We start from the raw sequence: 20980 nt of genomic DNA on the forward strand, positions 1-20980 counted from the left end.
TAATTGAATCTTTGTAGCCTTGAGGGGACCCACAGCCAGCCAGGGCAGGCAGGAAGCTTGGCTTCCTCCATCGCCCGGGGCAACCCAAGCCTGTTGGCTCCAGCTCCATGGCTGCCGCCATCTTGGTTGGGTTTATTTCCATACTCGCTCCTGATTGGCTGGTGGGCGTGGCTTGTGAGTGTAGCAGAGGTGCGGTCAATTTGCATGTTTCTCTTTTATTAGGTAAGATTGCTATTTGCCTTTTCTCTATAATAGAAGTGTCAGAGATGAAGGAAAATTAGTAAAATGTATGTGAAAATCTTCCTCCTGTCAGAGTCGTGGGCACACTGCGGGACCCAGAGTCAAGTCCCCACCCACCTGCATGTACCTTGAATTTGTGCAAGACCAAGACCCGGCTGGCCCCACCCTCATTGGGCGTGATCCAGACCTAGCCAGCCCCACCCCCGTCAATCCATGCTGGGCAGGGGGCACAGCCTCAGGTTCCCCGTGTACCCTCAGGTCCTCCGGCCCGGCACTGGGGTGGGGGGCGCGGCCTCAGGTCCCCCGTCAAGCCCCTCCTGGTGGGGGGTGTGGCCTGAGATCCCCCATCAAGCCCTGCTGGGCGGGGGGCACAGCCTCAGGTCCCCAGCTCTGGCCCAGGACCACAGAGCCTCAGGTCCCTGCTGATCGCTCATTAAGGCTCATTACGGTTTGTTACGGGAACCCTGCCTCCACTGTGGGTGCAGCCATCTTGTGTTATGGGAACCCTTCCTCTACTGTGGGCATAGCCATCTTGTGACCGCATGATGGAGTGAGAGTCAATTTACATATTACCTCTTTATTCTATAGGATGATATTTTTAACACATTGTTTGTGGGAAACGTATTTATACGTTTTACTTATACGTTTTACGTTGACTGGTGGTAGAGCGCGGGACACGTATTAATACGTTTTTTTATAGACTAGCGGTAGAATGCGGGTAATGTACAAATACGTAAACTAAAGTTATCGTAATTTTACTGAACGTTGCCATTTGCGCAATAAATTAGCAAAAATGGCCCGCGCCACCTGTTAGCGCGATAAAAACTACCCGCAAACAATGTGTTAATGGCTCATAATAGGGTTGGGTGATGGTTCTTCAAAGAAAATCAGCATGACTCTTTGTGAGTGAGGTGCCTTACAAATGAGCTTTCTTGATGGAATGCAGACTTTGTGTCAGAGAAAACCCCTTCCAGGTTCTGAGCTGGAAAACAAAACCACAGGTAGAAACATCTTATGTTCAATCAGGGTGTTATGAGTGAAGATGATATCATTAACAGCCTTAGATGTCTAGTGGAAACATGAGATCATTTTAGAAAAGATTAGCACACTGAAAACAAAAACAGTATTTTTTAAAAAATAGGTATTTTTATTGATTTCAGAGAGGAAGGGAGAGAGAGAAACATCAGTGATGAGAGAGAATCATTGATTGGCTGCCTCCTGCATGCCCCCTACTGGGGATCGAGCCCACAACCCAGGCATGTGCCCTTGACTAGAATTGAACCCAGGACCCTTTGGTCCGCAGGTTGACATTCTATCTACTGAGCCAAACCAGCTAAGGCCCAAAACAGTATTCATTGGCTGATTTCTGTTTGTTTGTTTTTTAAATTCACGCTGGCTTTATTGAGTTCCAATAGTTACCTTTTTTTGGCGTTGATTTCTTCCTACATCTCCACAAGGGGGGGGGCAGGTGAGGAACTGAGATGGACCTGATTTGAATCTTACTTTTATTCACCCATTGAGTGGAGTGATTTTTCAAAACCCAGCAATCTGACTCTCTTCTGAAACAAACTATCAGCTGTTCCCCTTCTCTTTAGACACAAAATAACATTAGAGATTTAAAAAGGGGTTTAAGCAGTAATATTTAAAAAAAATGGTTTCCAAAACATTGACACCCTTTAATGTTCTCTATAAATGATTTGGGGTTTAATAAAGTACAGCAGTTTTGAACTTACATCTAAGTTTTACAAGCTGTAGTTTTGGATAACTATTGTTGCAATTTCTCATGCTACGATGAGAACGTAGCCTACTGGGTGTATTTCAGCTGGACACTTGATGAGCTATGGGATAGGCAATTACTGTCTTCCCCAGTTTTGAAAGACTTCAGTTATCATATCAGTGTCATTGAGTGAGTTATATTCACAAAGTCTTGTAAATTTATTGTGGTGACTTATGTATGGCAAAGAAAGTATTTTTTTTAGAAGTATGTTTGATATGGAGCACCTGAACACCTACAGACTGATTTTTAGTCTGTGGGATTTTAAAATGAGCATTGATAGAGTTTTATGTGATACAATTATTTATTTGTGTGGAATTGGTATTTGATTACTCTGGTGTGGGAGTTTTTCTTCTTTAATGCAATATAGGTTTGTTCTTGAATATATTTCTTTTTGGGGAGATGGTATTTTTCCAAGTAGACATGTGAGAGTCACATTTTGTATATTGATTTCTCTCTTTTTGTATATATTTTGGCATCTGTTTTGCATTAGTGTTCTTCCTTCTGTCACCACTGTTAAGATCTGTGGTCATCAAAATTTCTGTATTCCTGACACTGTTATCTTACATTCCTATAGCATTCTTTTTTTCAGCACTTAATGCCTTTTATTCCTAAGCTTCATGCATGAATTATGTAGCGTATGTGAAGAGGCTTAAACTGTTTCCATTACATTCTTTCTGGATGGCTCCTGTTATATTTCGGGTATATTTATACTTTAGACAAAGTAAGAATGTTATTGTTGTTGACCTTGACACCAGATAACTGGGCAGACATTATATAGCCATGTTTGAATCCTCACAAAATGTGCTGTTAAAGCCAACGGAGTCCTGGCGGGAGGCCCTTCTGGACAGCAGAGTCATGGAGCTTTTCTTTACAGTAAGTTTTACCTTTCCTCTCCGGTGGCAAAGGTCACAGAAGGGCCACTAAAGGAGTGTATGATTCTGTAGTTTTTTAGGTAAAAATGTACAGATCGCTTTTGTCCTCTAAAGTCTTCACTTCTAATCAATGTTTCTACTCAAACAGAAATTACATAGAAATGTTCTTGATATTTTATAAAAGTATGTAGAATTATGAAGGGCTTATATCCTAGAACTGAAGTTCTCAAACTTTTTGGTTTCAGGACTCCTTTACACTCTTAGAAATTATTAAGGATTCAAAGAGCTTTTATATATGTGGGTTGTAACTATTAGCACATTGTGGACCAGTAGTTTCATTGCTAGCTTAACCCAGTGGTCAGATAAGTTTCTATTGAACAAGTACAAAAACCGTTTTACATAAATGTTAAAGGCATGCCTTAAAATTAAATACCCATTGCATTTTGAAGTTATTTGTTACATGTTCTTACAAGCTAATATCTTTTTAAAGTATGATACTTTGTAAAACACTGTGTAATATGGATCGAGAAGTCTCGTGATCCGTTTGCAATGTGTTAGTATTTACCATATTAAAAATTCAACTAAACTTTAAAACATAATTTATTCATTTTACAATAGCAATACAAACCATGACATAATATTTTAATGAACAAATAGCTGTACTTTTGTAAACAAAAAAAAAGTTTAGTGAGAAGAGTAGCATTGTACATTTTTTTGCAACTGTATCTAATGTTAGGTTTAATACAAGAAAGCCGATCTTATATTTGCTTCTGTTTTCAGTTGGTCGCAGTATTACTATATATAACCTTAGGGTAGCTCCACTGTATACATGTGTGACAGTAAGGATGGAAAAGACAATTATCGTAGTACTGTAGGAAAACAGTTTTGTCCTTCGAGACAACCTGGCAGGGTCCTAGGAACCCTTAGAGATCCCTGGAGCACATTTTGAGAACTGCTCTTCTAGAGTAGTGTACTTTTTATGTACGAATTATCAGTTGTGAGTGAAGTTAGGATTTTTGTATAGAACTTATTTTAACTATAACTTTAAATGGTGCTATTTCTTATTTGCTAAATATAAAGAAGTAAGCAACATATTCCACGTTTGTCCACAACCACAATAAAACAGAAGCTGGGGGAAAATGTGTGTGTGTGTGTGTGTGTGTGTGTGTGTGTGTGTGTGTGTGTGTTTTGGAGGCTGAGTGCTCTTATAGCATGAGCATATTATTTAAGCAGATCTAAGGACTAGGGTAAAGACCCAAATAAAGACCAATTAAAAAGAAAAAAAAGATTTTTGCTTAGTTCCAACCATTAATTATAACTTCTTGCCTTTTCATGTTTTGAAAATATTATGTACTAGTGTTACAACTATGTTCCCTTTTTTGGTTGAACTATTTAAAATATTGTATATATTTAAGAATCTCAAGAACAAGGTTACTCATCCCTGGGTGTATAAATTAGGTGTTTTCTGTGAAAGGTTCAGACTACGCATTAGCTTTACTTTTTTCTTTAAAGCAGAAATAATAACTAAAAACACTGTCAGTATCAGAGACCATTGTAACTAAATTGAAAGTTCTGTTGCCTTTCTCATCTGGCAGAAATTGTTTTGATATGGATCCAAGTTCAGATCTTGTGTTGCTCATTTGGCTGAAAGTAGACCCCACTCCAGCAGTTAATGAAAAGGTGGAAAACTTGCTGGTAGTCTGGAAATGGTGACTCTAAATCTGAACAGCTGTCTCCACAAACCAGACAGCTGCTCCTGTCAGCTGTGAAAGACCACATGCAGATAACTTTTGAATTTGAAAGTTAACCCTTTTTCATTTTGTTATTGTTTTTTTGTGTGTGTGGTGGTGGTGGTGGTGGTGGTGGTTTTTTTATTATTGTTGATCCTGATCCAAGGATATTTTTTTTTCATTGAATTTTAGAGAGAGTGGAAGGGAGGGAGGGAGAGAGAGACAGAAATATTGATGTGAGAGAGACACATCAATTGGGTGCCTCCCGTACGCTTCCCAACCGGGGCTGGGGATCGAGCCTGCAACCGAGGTATGTTACCTTGATCAGAATGAACCTGAGACCCTTCAGTGTGCGTGCCGATGCTCTAACCACTGAGAAAACGGGTTAGGGCTCACTTTTTTATTTCAACATCTTTGTGTTTGTGGCCTCTCACTTTCATTTAAGCAGTTTATAAGCAATTTACATTTTATTTGTTAGCGAAATGACAGTTGAAATTTTAAATTTCATTCAGTTTTTGTTAAATTTATTTTCTATTATAGGATTCATTACCTAATTGAAAGCAGTTTTCCATGAGATATCACTATTTCTTTATTAAGTAGATAAACATAAATATACTATGCATGGAATCAAGACTTGAAGTATGTTGATTATCTGAATTTAGGAATACTTTAAACCTAAAGTATTGATTTGCCCCTCTGAAGTTTATAGTCTTCTCAATTTTTCTCTCTTCCATAAGGTGTTGGAAAAACCAATCTCATTAATTCTTCCTCCTACCTTACTGTCAGGTTCTTTTTCATCTCGTTTAGGGTCTCTTCTTTCTCTGCTCTTCGCATAAATAGTAGTGTTCCTATGTTAATTCTGAACTCTGCTGACTGCATACACTTTCCTCAGTCTGCCCCTTCCCCACATAGGACCTCAGACACCACTTCTACACTGCTGACTCCTAGGTCTATATTCAGCACAAGCTGCTCTAGAGTCCAGGGCCTTGTAATCCTAGTGCTTACTGGAGGCTTGTGTTTGGAAGTCCCACAGACATCTCAGGGTCAGCATGTTCCATAGGAATCATCACCTCACTCACTGGCTCTCTCTGTTCCTTGTCTTCATCCTTATCCTGCTTCATAGTTTATTTACTTCTCTGGATTTTCTGCTAGACTTGGCTTTTCTTTATCCCTCTGCTTCTTTCCTATTTGGGCGATGAATTCAGTTTTAAATGTGTAGAGTGTAATTCAGATATAGTAGAACTCCTTTGTAATGCTCAAATTAGAAGAAGGCATGAACCTACTATATTATGTAAGAATATTGGTTTACAATGGGTTATATGTTGCTCATAGTTCAGAGAACAGTACAGGTAGGCTCTGAGGACAGTTTCTTATTTTTATTTTACTACATAGTCAATATTAGCTATTTCATTAAAGGTATTCTTTCTTTTGATTTGTCACTACTAGACCAGGAACAAGCAACCATTGAGCTCTCTGGGCAGAGAAGAAACCCACTGTTGTCCTACATTGCATTGCATCCATTGATATGCATCCCCGGATATCATGTTTAATGTTAGATGCAAGGGCATGATGACAGAAAATCAGTTAGTTTTCAGACAAGGAACTTCCAAATGAGTTGTGTTAAAAACTGCATGAATTAGACAATGTGGGCATAGGAATTTGTATAGTTTACACATTTACTATATAAAACTTAAAATATAGAATATATTTTGAAAAACATTTGCATTGTTCTAGACCAGGCATTGGCAAACTTTTTTGGTAAAGGCCCTTGTGAATATTAAACTGTGCAGACATGTGTTCTCTGAGGCAGCTTGATTGTCGTATAGAAGTAGCTGTAGACAACACCCAAACAGACAAGTGTGGCAGTGTTCAAGTAAAACTGTTATGAACTTATGTAAAAATGTGGATTTTTATAATTTTTACATTTCTTAAAATATTCTTTGATTATTTCCCCTTCCTCACCCATATAAAATGTCAAAATCACAGCCATACAAAATGGGCAGGAAGCTAGACTAGGCCTGCAGGCCATTGTTTGCCATCCACTACTCTAGACCAAAGAGGGTAACATTTTAAAATATGCCAGTAGATCAGTTAACTTTGTGACTTTTTAGTATTTTAAGTTTCTTAGAACCTTAAGTTCAGGGATTAAATCTTAATGGAATCAGTGGTGAATAAGGATTTTTTTAGTATTTGTTCACTGTGTCCCAGCACTATACCAGTGAATACTTAAGAGAAATGTTCTGACTTCAAATAATTATTATGGTTTGCAGAGTCAAAGTGAGCATAACCTAAACCAAAAAGAGAATAAATGTTTAAAATTATGCTACATTCAGAAAGCAAAGAGATTTATGTAGGAAAAGAAAGGCCGAAGAAGTTAGATGCTTATGGAAAGTAGAAAATGGTCACAAATTCTTTACTGTTTTCCTTGGCAATTTTAATTAGGTGAGCTCACAGAAATTAAGCATCTTTATTTTATTTTTTTAATTTATATATAATTGATTTCAGAGAAGAAGGGAAGGGGGAGAGAGGTAGCAGTATCAGTGATGAGAGAGAGTCATTGATCGGCTGCCTCCTGCACACTACTCACTGGGGATGTTCCCCAGGCATGTGGCTAGGCAAAATGAAGCATCTTTAAAATCTGAGAATATTAGTAAAATTGTAAAAGCTAGGGAGCAATATAGGAACACTATATGTATACTGGGTGTTTCACATCTACATTGTATCATTGAAATAAAATCTAGATGAGCTTTAAGGTGGATTTAAATATAATTTAAATACAATTTTTATTTTTAAATATTTTAGCATATATTATTGATGTAGGGTAAAATGAGATTGAAACAAATTTTAAGCAATCTCAAGAGTTACTGAGAGAGTGCTTTATGTTCATTGAATGAATGAATGTCTAGGAATTGAGTGGTATATTGGTTTTCTCCATGTGCAACTGTTTACTTCCACTAAAGCAGCATCTGTATACTCTTGATTGAACTTGTCTGCTAACTTTAGTAAGGAGCTGTAGCAAGGCATAGCTAGCATAATACAGATGACTGTCGTTGCTGTTTTTAGAAGAAGCAGTATGTCTGACTGGCTAGCATCTGTTTCTCTCTTTGTCATAGCATGCTGGAGACAATTCAATGTTCAAAATGTAGGTAGCCCTCAGTTAAAATTAATTGATATGTTTGAAATCATGGACTATAATGTAAAGTGGACTGAGGGACATTCTCAAATTTAGCTTAATTCAGGGATTAATTTTCTAGAAATAACCAGCTATTGTGAAGTTTTCGCTTACCTCATTCAGCATGATAGACATGTGACCCTTACAAAAGAAGAATTTATTTTTATGGATTAGCAATTCTTTCTAACAGGTACATCGAAAAATCAGAGAAGATTCGGATATGGCACAAGATTCTCTGCAGTGCCTCGCCCAGTTAGCTTCTTTGCACGGACCTGTCTTCCCCGATGAAGGAGCACAGGTTGACTACCTAGCACACTTCATTGAGGGTTTACTGAGTACTATCAATGGGTAGGTATACTTGCCCTTTGTCACCAAAAAAGGAACTTTCATGTTTGTCTATATGCTTAACAGTGGTGGAACAAAAGCTAGTGATTTTTTTCCACTTTGTATATTTTGAATTATATGGTAATTTGAAATTAATACAGAGACATGCCTTTAAAAATGAATGAATAGGTGAAAATTTTTGCATGTTTGCAAATGAGTTATTATAATTTGTCTTCCACCACCAGTAACATTTGTTACCTGATTTGTAGAATTGAAATAGAAGATTCTGAAGCTGTGGGGATCTCCAGCATTATCAGCAACCTGATAACTGTGTTCCCTCGAAACGTCTTAACTGCCATTCCAAGTGAGCTTTTCTCGTCCTTTGTGAACTGCCTCACACACCTCACTTGTTCTTTTGGGCGTAGTGCTGCTTTGGAAGAAGTGGTAAGTGACCATTCTGAATTAATGGTGTCTGTTGTTCACAAGGAAATTTGCTGTGCCTTTGAGACATTTCTCATGACAAGTAGTAATTTTAAGTGAGTGCTAGCTGTTGTTAAAATTGCCCCCTTTTTTTTGTTTTTATGTGCAAATTACTTGGTAATTTGTGTTTAGAAACATGATTTTTTTTTTAAATGTTGTGGATTAAAATCACTTTAGTAGATTAAATGTATTGGTCTCAAGATTTAACTTTATGATAATTTAGTACCTGAATGTAGGAAATGGAATGAAACGTTTATACTAAGAATTATGTTGAAGTTCCATTTTACAATAAGAGCTTTTATGTTTAAATAGTGCTGCTAACTTTGTGGTAGACTTGTAGTTGTGATTATGTGTAACTTTATATATTTATTGAGAATTTTAAAAATTTAGCCTTAAGGAAATTATGTAAATATTATTTGGTTCAAATAATTATAACCTGCTTATTTTGATTAGACTGTGCTCTTTAATTTTTTCATTTTGCTAAAGTTTAATAGCATATCTTGATAACATTTAAAATGAAGACCAGTAACAGCCACTGAAGATGTTTTTCGGTGAAAATTTTCAAATGTGTATTTTCCAAATTTTGTATTTAATTTGGAAAACATGTACCAGAACTCCTTGAAACACAACTACATTTGTAACAGCTATAGTTAATATCCACATTAATCATGGGAAATCATTGTGCCTTTTTCCCCCCTAAAAGTAGTTATTAAATTATAGAATCTAATTATTCTCTTAATGAATCAAAATGTGGATCTTTTTCAAAGATTGTAGGGGTTAAAAGAGTATAGGTATCTGTTAGAATTTCATGCTAAATCTTAACTGAGTTCTTTTGTTGGGAGCCTGGGAGTCTGTTTTTTCTTATCCCTTAGAAGTTCAGAGGATAAAGGACTCTGGAGTGGTTATGCTTATGTGGCTGGGCATCAGTAGTTTGATGAGGAAAGGAACCAGGTCAGGCAGACATTTGTATGTTGGAAAAAATGTAGGTAGTAGAGGAATTGAAGCTTAAAGGCATCGTATGTGATTTTCTCAGGGGGAACAATTATGTCTGAAGTATGGACATACGGGGACATTTTAAGTACTTAAGCTTTGTTCAGATCCCTTTCAGATTATCACGGTTTCTGAGTCAGTCAGATTTCATATAACACAGTTTTGTTGTACTTTGTCCCCTCCCCCCTGCCCCCATTTGTATGTTTTCTAAACCAGATCGATTAGGCAACCACCTCATATTTAGAAACACAGCTACCTTTTGGTTTCTATTTGTGGTTAAGGATGTTTCTAAATGTTTTACAGAAGAATTGCTGGAAGATACAGAACATTCTTGGTTTGCAGAGTTTTAAGTTTAGAGTTTATTTATTTTGACCAGGAGACAGACAACTTGGCAATGGTTTTTCTCTCAAGGTCTCACTCAGAAATATTAGAATACAAAAACCCTAGACACACTTCCCGAGAAGTGTGCTTGTTTTACAAGAAGGTGTGCTCTAGTTATGATATACCTGATAGGTTTCACTGAAGAAAAGTGTTATTTCTTTTCATTAATCATTTCTCTTCGCTGATCTGTTTATGACACTTAAAAATGTTTTAAACAATAATTTGTTACCTGTTAAAAAAGGTAGAGGGAAAAGGTATGTGTAAAGTTTGCTTGACTTACACTAGCCAATTTGGCAAGGTTGGTGAAGTTTGGCTTGGGTGGGAAGCCACCCCACAGGGTGAACTGCCAGAAGACTAAAGGCATTCTCATTAGTGTCATCTCATCGTTCCACTCTTTGCATTGTGGCTCCTATATTCTGGTCCAAGGACTGGATAGGTGCAGCAGACATCAAAGTACTTGTACCAAAGTGGAGCTTCTGAGACAAAGTTTCCCTGAGTGATTGTGGTGCCAGCACATAATACAGAGTTGAGCCAAGGTGGAAGATGTGTAAAGGAATGATCTTTTAAGTTAAAATAGAAAGATTGCCCTATCCGATTGACTCAGTGGGTAGAGCGTCAGCCTGGGGACTGAAGGGTCCCGGATTCGATTCTGGTCAAGGGCACATACTGCGGTCGCAGGCTCCTCCCCGGCCTGGGCCCAGGTCATGGCTTGTGCAGGAGGCAACCTATCGATGTGTTTCTCTCACATTGATGTTTCTCTCTGTCTCTCCCTCTCTCTTCCACTCTCTCTAAAAATCAATTGAAAAAATATCCTTGAGTGAGGATTAAAAAATAATAATAAAATAAAATAGAAAAATTGAGGGATATTAAAAAACTGTTTTGGGAGTCAGTGTGAAACAGAAAGAGTATGAACTTTGGAGGGAGACAGTCCCTCATGAGCCAAGTAATCAATCCTGGGCAAATTGCTTACCCTTTATGAGCATGTTTCCTAGTCAATATAGTTGGAATGATAACTTCTGATATTTTGTGAAGTGGATTAACTATATGAAGGTGCCTGTATGTGTGTATAATAAAATGTGGATTAACAATAATAAATTTTGAGTGCCTGTATTATTTGTACTGTCTTATCAAGTAAGACTAACTTGCAAACCAATAATTTTAATACTAGTTTTCTTTATTATTTTAATTTTGTGAGATTTTTTCTGATTTTCTTTTTTTATATATCAAAGGAACTTCTTTTCCCAATAGGGAAACATTCAGCACATACACTTGTCTTATTGTGATATTTTTTTCATAACTACTTTTATTTAATATATATGTATATTTATTGATTTCAGAGAGGAAAGGAGAGAGCGATAGAAACATTAGTGATGAGAGAGAATCGTCAATTGGCTGCCTCCCGCACACCCTACACTGGTATCGAGCCTGCAACCCGTGCATATGCCCGCCATGCAGCCTGGTTCATACCAGCGGGGGGATTGTATCTCTTTAGAAATTTCAAGTGTCTGATCTTGATTATGTTACTGTAGCAAGGGGGGAAAAGAGCATCTTAAGGGGAGGAAAAATTCTTTTTTTTTTTAATGAAACAAGTTCATTTTATTTTTTCAATTGATCTTAGAGGAAGGGAGGAAGGAACGGAGAGAGAAAGCAAAACATTGATCTGAGGGAGAAACATCGATCAGTTGCCTCCCACATGCACCCTGATGGGGGTCCAACCCACAACAAACCGAGCCACACCAGCCAGGGCCGAAGAAAAATTCTTGATGTTTGTATGTGTTCATTAAGTACATCCTTGCTCAGTGGCTTTAGCCTGTTTGTAAAGAGATTGTGACAAACCCTCACATTGTAGTTACCTGAAACTGTGCTCAAAAGAGCAATTCTAGCCTTTAACCACGTTGTCCTTGACTGTTAAAATTTCTTGCTATTACTTGTGACTCCCTGAAGCCAAGGACTTTTTCAAACCCTTCACCCCTCCCCCCCCCGCCCCCCATAAAGTTATTGTCTGTTGCCAAACTGAAGAGTTAAGAATGTTTGTGGGGCTGTAACCGGTTTGGCTCAGTGGAAAGAGGGTCAGCCTGTGTACTGAAAGGTCCCAGGTTCGATTCCGGTCAAGGGCATGTACCTTGGTTGAGGGCACGTCCCCAGTGGGAGGTGTGCAGGAGGCAGCTGATCGATGTTTCTCTCTCATCGATGTTTCTAGCTCTCTATCTCTCTCCCTTCCTCTCTGTAAAAAATCAATAAAATATATATTAAAAAAAAAAGAATGTTTGTGGGGATGAAACTATTGACTTAAAAATCCTAACAAAATAATTGTTCATATTTCTACAAACACATGCACTTTAATTCAGTAAAATTTGAAGCTAATATGACTCAAACTCAGTACTCTGGTTTCTTGATTTCTTTTGTCAGTAGATAATTTTAAGTTCAGCCCCCATTAGGTTCATCAGACAGAAGCCATGGTAACTGGTTGAGTTCATTCAGAAACAGCCATCATGATGCTTAAAAAGTGAAATATATGTGTGTTTGGTGTGTGGAGTGGGTACATAAGGGAGGTGGTTGTAGATACATTTTATAAAGGAAGAACTTTATACTTAAGTTTCGTGCATTTGTAGCTCATTCTCAAGACCATCAGGACAAGGTAGTAAAGAAAAAATACTTGATGGAGAAAGCAAGAGGGCGGCATAGGTAAACACCAGAGATTGCTGCCTCGCACAACCAATTCAAAAATACAACTAAAAGACGGAATGGCTATCACCCAGAACCACAGGAAGGCTGGCTGAGTGGAAATTCTACAACTAGAAGGAAAGAGAAAAGCATACCCAGACTCAGAGGAGGTGCGGTGCGGAAGTAAAATACTAAGATGCGGAGGTGCATGCGGAGCGGCCTGGCAGCTGAGGGCGCGGTTGTCTGTTTCAATCGGGAGGGAGTCTCAGGCTCTGAGCTCCAGCTCCGGGCGAGTCTCTGGGGACCCAGACTCAAATGGGAGAAGCAGGACTGTCTGGCATCAGTCAGAACTCAAGGGCAGCTTTCTCTCTGAGGTACTTGCAGCAATTGCTGGGACATTGAGAAGCAGAGCCCCTGAAGACAGGACTGAGAGCAGCCATAACTGCTCGCTCGGCCTGCCCTGTTGATCCCCTGGGACCCGCCCCGCCCAAGCCTTGCACGGAGGAATTTGCTGGATAGCCTCAGTCAGAGGCTAGATTAGCACCTCCCTATTGATCAGGACAGAAGTTCTCCCACTGCAGACACAGCTGATTCTCACAGCCAATTGGCCTGGAGGTCAAATCCCCCCCAGTGTTACCTACAACAATCAAGGCTTAACTACAATAAGACTGTGCACAAAGACCACAAGGCGGTGCACCAAGAAAGCATAAAAAATGCTCAGACAAAGAAACAGGACACAAATTACAGAAATGGAGGAAAGCAAACTGCTGGATATAGAGTTCAAAACCACACTTTTAAGGTGTTTCAAGAACTGTCTAGAAGCCGCCGATAAATTTAGTAAGGCCCTCAAAAGGACTGGTGAGACCTCCGATAAATGTAGCGAGATCCTCAAGAAATCTAATGAGACCCTCGATGTTGTGATAAAGGACAAACTAGAAATTAAGCATACACTGACTGAAATAAAGAATATTACATAGACTCCCAACAGCAGACCAGAGGATCGCAAGAATCAAGTCAAAGATTTGAAATACGAAGAAGCAAAAAACACCCAACTGGAAAAGCAAAATGAAAAAAGAATCCAAAAATACGAAGATAGTGTAAGGAGCCTCTGGGACAACTTCAAGCGTACCAACATCCGAATTATAGGGGTGCCAGAAGAAGAGAGAGAGCAAGATATTGAAAACCTATTTGAAGAAATAATGACAGAAAACTTCCCCTACCTGGTGAAAGAAATAGACTTACAAGTCCAGGAAGCGCAGAGAACCCCAAACAAAAGGAATCCAAAGAGGACCACACCAAGACACATCATAATTAAAATGCCAAGAGCAAAAGACAAAGAGAGAATCTTAAAAGCAGCAAGAGAAAGAAACTCAGTTACCTACAAGGGAGTACCCATACGACTGTCAGCTGATTTCTCAACAGAAACTTTGCAGGCCAGAAGGGAGTGGCAAGAAATATTCAAAGTGATGAATGCCAAGACCCTACAATCAAGATTACTTTATCCAGCAAAGCTATCATTCAGAATTGAAGGTCAGATAAAGAGCTTCACAGATAAGAAAAAGCTAAAGGAGTTCATCACCACCAAACCAGTATTATATGAAATGCTGAAAGGTATCCTTTAAGAAGAGGAATAGGAAGAAAAAGGTAAAGATACAAATTATGAACAATAAATACACATCTATCAGCAAGTGAATCAAAAAATCAAGGGAATACATAATCTGATGAACAGAATGAACTGGTGATTATAATAGAATCAGGGGCATAGAAAGGGAATCGACTGACTATTCTTGGGGGGAAAGGGGTGTGGGGGATGTGGGAAGAGACTGGACAAAAATCGCACACCTATGAGTGAGGACAGTGGGTGGGGAGTAAGGGCGGAGGGTGGGGTGGGAACTGGGTGGAGGGGAGTTGTGAGGGGGAAAAAAGAGGAACAGATGTAGTAATCTGAACAATAAAGTTTTAATTTAAAAAAAAAGAAAAAAAACGATGAACTTGTTAGAAGTTCATTCTAGAGTGTGATGCCTCATGACAACATTTAAGGTTCAGCATTCTTAATTCAGTACTGGTTTCTAGAGCTCCATGGACAGTTACTTTGTGGAGAAGAGATGTGGTCAAAGGAGTTCATGGAGGCCAAATTACAAACTGTGAGTGGGAAGCAAACCTGAGTGATATTTTAGTGATAAGTGGGAAAGCAGTAGTTGACTTTTTGGAATGGTGACGTCAGTACAATGAACCTTAGCTCATTAGAGGATGGGACTGTTTGGGAAGCCACGCTGCACGCCCACCCAGCGGTTCTGATGATACTATGAGAGCAAGACACAGTCTAGCCAGGGGTGGGCAAACTTTTTGACTCGAGGGGCACAATGGGTTCTTAAACTGGACTGGAGGGCCGGAACAAAAGCATGGATAGAGTATTTGTGTGAACTAATATAAATTCAAAGTAAACATCATTACATAAAAGGGTACGGTCTTTTTTTTTTTTTTTAGTTTTATTCATTTCAAACGGGCTGGATCCGGCCTGCGGGCCGCAGTTTGCCCACGGCTGGCCATCCCATTTATAGGCATTCACTCCCTCTGCTTGAAAGATCAAAGAATTGACTGAGATGCTGGATTATTTGTTTAAGCCTTGCATTTACAGTGGTCTTCTTTTTTTTAAAATATATTTTATTGATTTTTTATAGAGAAGAATGGAGAGAGATAGAGAGCTAGAAACATCGATGAGAGAGAAACATCGATTAGCTGCCTCCTGCACATCTCCCACTGGGAATGTGCCCACAACCAAGGCACATGCCCTTGACCGGAATCGAACCTGGGACCTTTCAGTCCGTAGGCCGACGCTCTATCCACTGAGCCAAACCGGTTTTGGCAGTGGTCTTCTTTTTAATACGAACAGTAATTTTAGCTCTACTAGGATATTTGGAAGACAATTTGTTATTGCATCTTAAATATAGATTCTCATTGAAAGAAGGCTTTAAAAATAATTTTAGTGTTTTATTTAAATTCTGATTGGTTTATAATTTTACCAGTGCTGACCTGTCAGTTCTTACTTTTTCAATTTGCTGCACCAGTCCTAGCCCAGAATCAGTGTTTAAGTGTTACAGACTTCTGGCACAGGAAGAGAATAGTGGATTTAGAATAAAGCCAATTTACTAACATAACTATTGTTCCATATGGCATTAGAAACATAACCAGATGTAATGGGTTAGGGGTTCAAAAGAAACACTTCAATGAAGTAGAGAAAGGGATCTTTCCACCCACGTATGCCAGGGGAATTCCTGAGATATCACTCCAGTGGGAGTGCTGCTGATTAATTCCTTCCATAAATATGTCCTGAATATCTACCATGTGCCTGGCATGGTGCTTAATTCATATGTATTCTTTAGTATTAAGAATTTGGGAATTTGTTATGCATTTCCAAAAGGAAGAAAGTATGTTAATCTAGGAATGCATCATTTAAAAAACTTGTCAATCACAACTCGAACTCATGGTGTTTTTTGTGGGGTATATTTTTAAGTAATCTATCTATAGGACTCATTGAACAGCTGCACTGTTTGTCCACTAAATCAATTTCTCCTGGGGGATTTCAGAAGCCAGGAATACTGTCAGCTGCACAGGTACTTTGAAGTTTAAATAAAAATCACGAGAGAAGGAGTTAATTTTATTTTGTATTTGACATTCAAAGACTTCTAAATTCTTTCTTAAAATGGAGAGTTTTACTTATGTTATTACTGTTACATTTCCCAAATTGCCATATTTGCCTTAAATGATACTGCTACCCTAGGGAAAGAATCTCAGTACTTACACAGATGAATAACAGCATGCACCAGTACAGCTCTTCTAATCTCCATTCCTGCGTTATCCTGTCTCGTGAATGTTTTGCTCTGTGCATTACATGTGTTATTTGACCTGTCATTGAGGTTTGGGTGTTGTGCCAATGCCTGTAAATGCTTAACTGGCTGTGAAATGTTTCATTTATATAAGGGAAAAACTATATAAAAATTCTAAGAATAATAAAATGAGCAACTGTGTACCAACCGTCCAGATTAAGAAATAGTATATTGGTAAAACCTGGAGTGTTTAACCCCTTCTGTTACACTCAGCACATTTTTTGTTGCATAAGCTATTTCTGCCAAATGATTTTTTTCATCGTGTTTGCAAATGAACGCTGTCAGTAAACTTTCTGCCAGTGTTCTTGGCACTTTTTTCCCATTCTCTGTGAGCTCTGTTGTGTTTTCATTCCCAAATCCTTGTGAAGAGCAGTATGGCAGCAGTAACCTCCAGCTGGAAATGAGAATACAAAGTCTAAGGTCATGGAACTTTTTTTTTTTTTTTTTTTTTTCTTTTCTTCAGTTGATCAGCAGCCTAGCCAGGTTCTCTAGCCAGGATCTCCAGCCAAGTTCTCTCATGGAACTTCTTAAAGGTGGTTATTCTTTAGAATAAACTCTTCCATGTGAGAATTAATCACCCATTCCCATCTTACTGCCCCTTTTTTTATGTCTATGACTCAAAGCTTTTAAAAACTAAGTCATGTAATTTATGTTTATATAAGAAGACATTACTAATGATCAAAGATAGAGCTTTCCAATTTCATAGAAAAGATTGGAAGTTGTTATGTTGGTTATTTGATAGTTGTAGAGAAACATCTAATGGGGGATGGCTTATACCAAAAACCTGCTAGTAACTGTAGTACTGTAGTGGATAGGAATACTTTTGGAGTTTGCAGCATAGCAATTGGATTTAGTCCTACTCTACTTGAGATTTATCTTCTATACAAGACTTACTTTGTACATTTCTGCAGTATCTGATACTAGGTATACACACACACTATATTTTTTACAGCAGTTTTGGATCCATAGCAAAACTGAGGAAAACACAGAATTCCCTTATATCCCTGCCAACACAGTTTTATAAAATCAACATCCCCCACCAGATAGTACAGTTATTAAAGTTGATGAATCAACCTTAACATGTCCATATTACTCAGAGTCCACAGTTCACACGAGGGCTCACTCTTGGTGTTGCACATTCTTTGGGTTGAACAAATGTAGAATGTTATGTATTCACCATTATAGTATCTCACACAGAGTAGTTTCACTACCTAAAAATCCTGTGCTCTGCCTATTTATCCCCCTACTTCACCCCCTGGCAACCACAGATATTTTTATTGTCTCAATATATTTTTTTATTTTCCAGAATGTTATATAGCTGGAATCAAACAGTATTTTTGGATTCAGTTTCTGAAATTTAAAAAAGTGGAGCAATTTACATACTGAAAGTTTTTTTCCAAAGCTTTGTTTGGCAGCATCTTCATAAATACAATTAATGACTTTTTATATATTTACATCAGACAAAGGCAGACTTTTTTTTTAATGGCTGAAGAGCTTTAGATTCACCCCTATACACTTCCAAGTTAATTATGGGCATTGAATGTAAGTGCTGATATCATATTTAATCACCTTCCCCACGCTTCAGTCCCAAATGGAGTAAAGTGGGGTCAAGTAGTCTCATAAGCTCTAAGCCCGTTTCCAAAGCCTTTCTGGCAGCAGGCCTATCAATACTTAGGGCATGAGCACATAGTGTCTCCTTGGGACTCCTCCATCATCACTGTGCACGTGCTCAGGCTTGGCTGCTGGGTGTTGGCCAGGGTGGCCATGGAGCAGGTCCAAGATTTATGAAAAACCACACGGTTAGGTTTCAGTTCACCATGATTAGACTGAAAGCTCTAGTTGCCAATTGTCATTAACTACATTACTCACACTTTGCCTGATGAATTACTTGTATTGGTGTTCAAAAGGAGCCAGTGGCCTCTTTAGCAGTTTTTAGTTCTTATTTTAAATTGCCATCCAATGAATAGGCTCTTAAATTCTCTTGAGGTCTTCTCTTTTATCTTATATCAGGGCTTTATGGGAGGGATTGTTGAACTCTCTGACAACAAAAAGGCTTTTATATTTTGTACTTTTCTGAATATGAATAAGTAAATTACAATACCATGCATGATGTATATACTGAAGAACAATGAAGGTAGTTTTTAGAAAATGCCCTGCTTCTTCCTTGAGACATTGGAGGTCAGAGATGCTACCCCCTAAGTTCCTCTTAAGATGGGTTACCAGTCTGTTTATTTTGGCAAGAGAAACTGTTAAGACTTAACAAATGATATCTGCAAAGCACATGCTTGTGAAGTATATAAACAGGCCACAGATGTTTCTGTGGGAAGAAACGATCTTATTCATCTTCATATTCCACATGCTTAGCTCTTAGCATTCAATAACTTTGTTCATGAATAAAACCACCTTCTGCTGCTGCTAATAACAAATTGAGCATTGTGTTGGCCTTTTTTCACATTGTGTTTGATCATATCTTTATTTAGTCCTCAGAACCATCACAGGTGATTTTATTACGTCCTATTTGATACAGACATAAAATAAAGCACATAGTTTCTGAAACATAATAAATTGACCATGAGTGAATCCACACCCCAGTGCAAGAATATTACCGGTACCACAGTTGATGGTACTAGTGAGTCCCTCCCATTAAAAAAAGGTTTTTTAAATTGATTTTAGAGCCTTAGCCGGTTTGGCTCAGTGGGTAGAGTGTCAGCGTTTGGACTGAAGGGTCCTAGGTTCAATTCCAATCTAGGAAACATACCTCAATTGCAGGCTTACTCGCTGGCCCTGGTTGGGACATGTTCCTGAGACAACCAGTTGATGTGTCTCCCTCACCTGGATGTTTCTCTTTCTCCGTCTCTCCCTCTTCCTTCCACTCTCTCTAAACATCAGTGGAAAATATCCTCGGGTGAGGATTAACAAAAATAAAAAAATTATTTTACAGAGAGAGGAAGGGAGAGTGAGAGTGAGAGAAGCATCAATGTGAGCAAGAAACATCAATTGGTTGCCTCTCATACACATCCCAACAGGGGACCAAATCCACAACCTGGTTGTGTGCCCTGACTGGGAATCAAACTGACAACCTTTCAGCCAGCAGGGCAACACTCAACCAATAAAGCCATACCATCCAGGATGAGTCCCTCCCACTGACAGTATAATTTCCATATACCTTTACCAAGTTTCCCTAATATTACCATGTCTTGACCATCACAGTTCTTGCCAAACTTTAAGTACTGTATAAAACATGGTCTGGAGCAGCGGCCGCCAACCGGTGGTGAGGTCCGAAAGGTTGGCAACCACTGGTCTGGAGGATATGGACATCTTTTTGGGTGCCATTTTGGAGTCTACCACAGTCTGCCTTTCAGCCCCTGAAGATTCACGTCTGTCCATCATGCAAAATACACTCATCCTATCCCAACATTCTTCAAAGTCTCAACCCATTGAAGCATCACCTTAAGCCAAGATCTCAGCTAAATATTATCAGTTAAGAAGTCGAAAAAAATCTCATCATATGATGAGAACTTATAAGATTTACTCTCTTAGCAACTTTTAAATATGCAGTACAGTATTCTTAACTATGGCCACCATTGTACATTACATCCTCATGACTTATTTATTTTATAACTAGAGGCCTGATGCACGAAATTCGTGCAAGAGTAGGCCTTACTTACCCCTGCTGCCGGCACTGATTTCCCTCTGGCACCCGGGAACCAGGCTTCCCTCTGGCCGCTGGCAGTCACCCAGGACCTGGGCTTCCCTCGCAGCCCCAGCTTCATCTGGTAGGTCGTCTGGAAGGACGTCTGGAAGGACGTCTGGTCTAATTAGCATATTACACTTTTATTATTATAGATTGGAAATTTGTGCATTTTGATCCTTTTCACCCATTTCGTCCACCTTATCACCTCCATTCCTGGTAACCATCAATCCATTTTCTGTATCTGTGATCTTAGTTTTGTTTGTTTTTTTGTTTTATTTTATTTTTTTCGATGCCACATATACGTGAGATCATTCAGTGTTTGTCTTTCTCTGTCAGATTTATTTCACTTAGCATACTGCCTTCAAAGTCCATCCATGTTATCACAGATAGCAAGAGTTCATTCTTTTATATGGCTGACTAATGTTTCGTGTGTGTGTGTGTGTGTGTGTGTGTGTGTGTGTGTGTGTGTGAATATGTCATTTTCTTTATCCATTCATCCAATGGTGGACACTTAGGTTATTTCCATGTCTGGCCATCCTATATAATAAAAAGGTAATATGAAAATTGATCCTCACGGCGGAATGACCAGTCGCTATGACACATGCTGACGACTGGGGGAAGACGCTCAATGCAGGAGCTGCCCCCTTGTGTCAGTGTGCTCCCACAGTGGGACCTCTGCTCAGCCAAAAGCTGGGGTGATGGCTGTGAGTGCAGCGGCAGTGGCAGGAGCCCCTCCTGCCTCCTTGGCAGCACTAAGGATGTCTGACTG

The 20980-nt window shown here is 38.9% G+C and overlaps 1 protein-coding gene across 11 annotated transcripts in view; it reads left to right on the forward strand.

Moving 5' to 3' along the window:
- Positions 1–20980, forward strand: part of XPO4 (exportin 4) — a 151216-nt gene that overhangs the window by 87030 nt on the left and 43206 nt on the right. For 9 of the 11 annotated variants that reach the window (XR_004965664.1, XR_004965665.1, XR_004965666.1 and 6 more), the window contains 3 exons: positions 2778–2890; positions 7982–8139; positions 8361–8559. Coding sequence is in view for 8 of the 11 variants with exons in the window: in XM_036296562.1 (XP_036152455.1) it covers positions 2778–2890; positions 7982–8139; positions 8361–8559 (470 nt within the window). In the remaining 3 variants the exon portion in view is untranslated. The remainder of the gene's footprint in view (positions 1–2777; positions 2891–7981; positions 8140–8360; positions 8560–20980) is intronic. The other 2 variants (XM_036296563.1, XM_036296565.1) reach the window with 2 other exon arrangements.

The sequence above is a fragment of the Myotis myotis genome, unplaced genomic scaffold, assembly GCF_014108235.1.
Source record: "Myotis myotis isolate mMyoMyo1 unplaced genomic scaffold, mMyoMyo1.p scaffold_m19_p_3, whole genome shotgun sequence".
In the NCBI taxonomy this organism is placed as follows: domain Eukaryota; kingdom Metazoa; phylum Chordata; class Mammalia; order Chiroptera; family Vespertilionidae; genus Myotis; species Myotis myotis.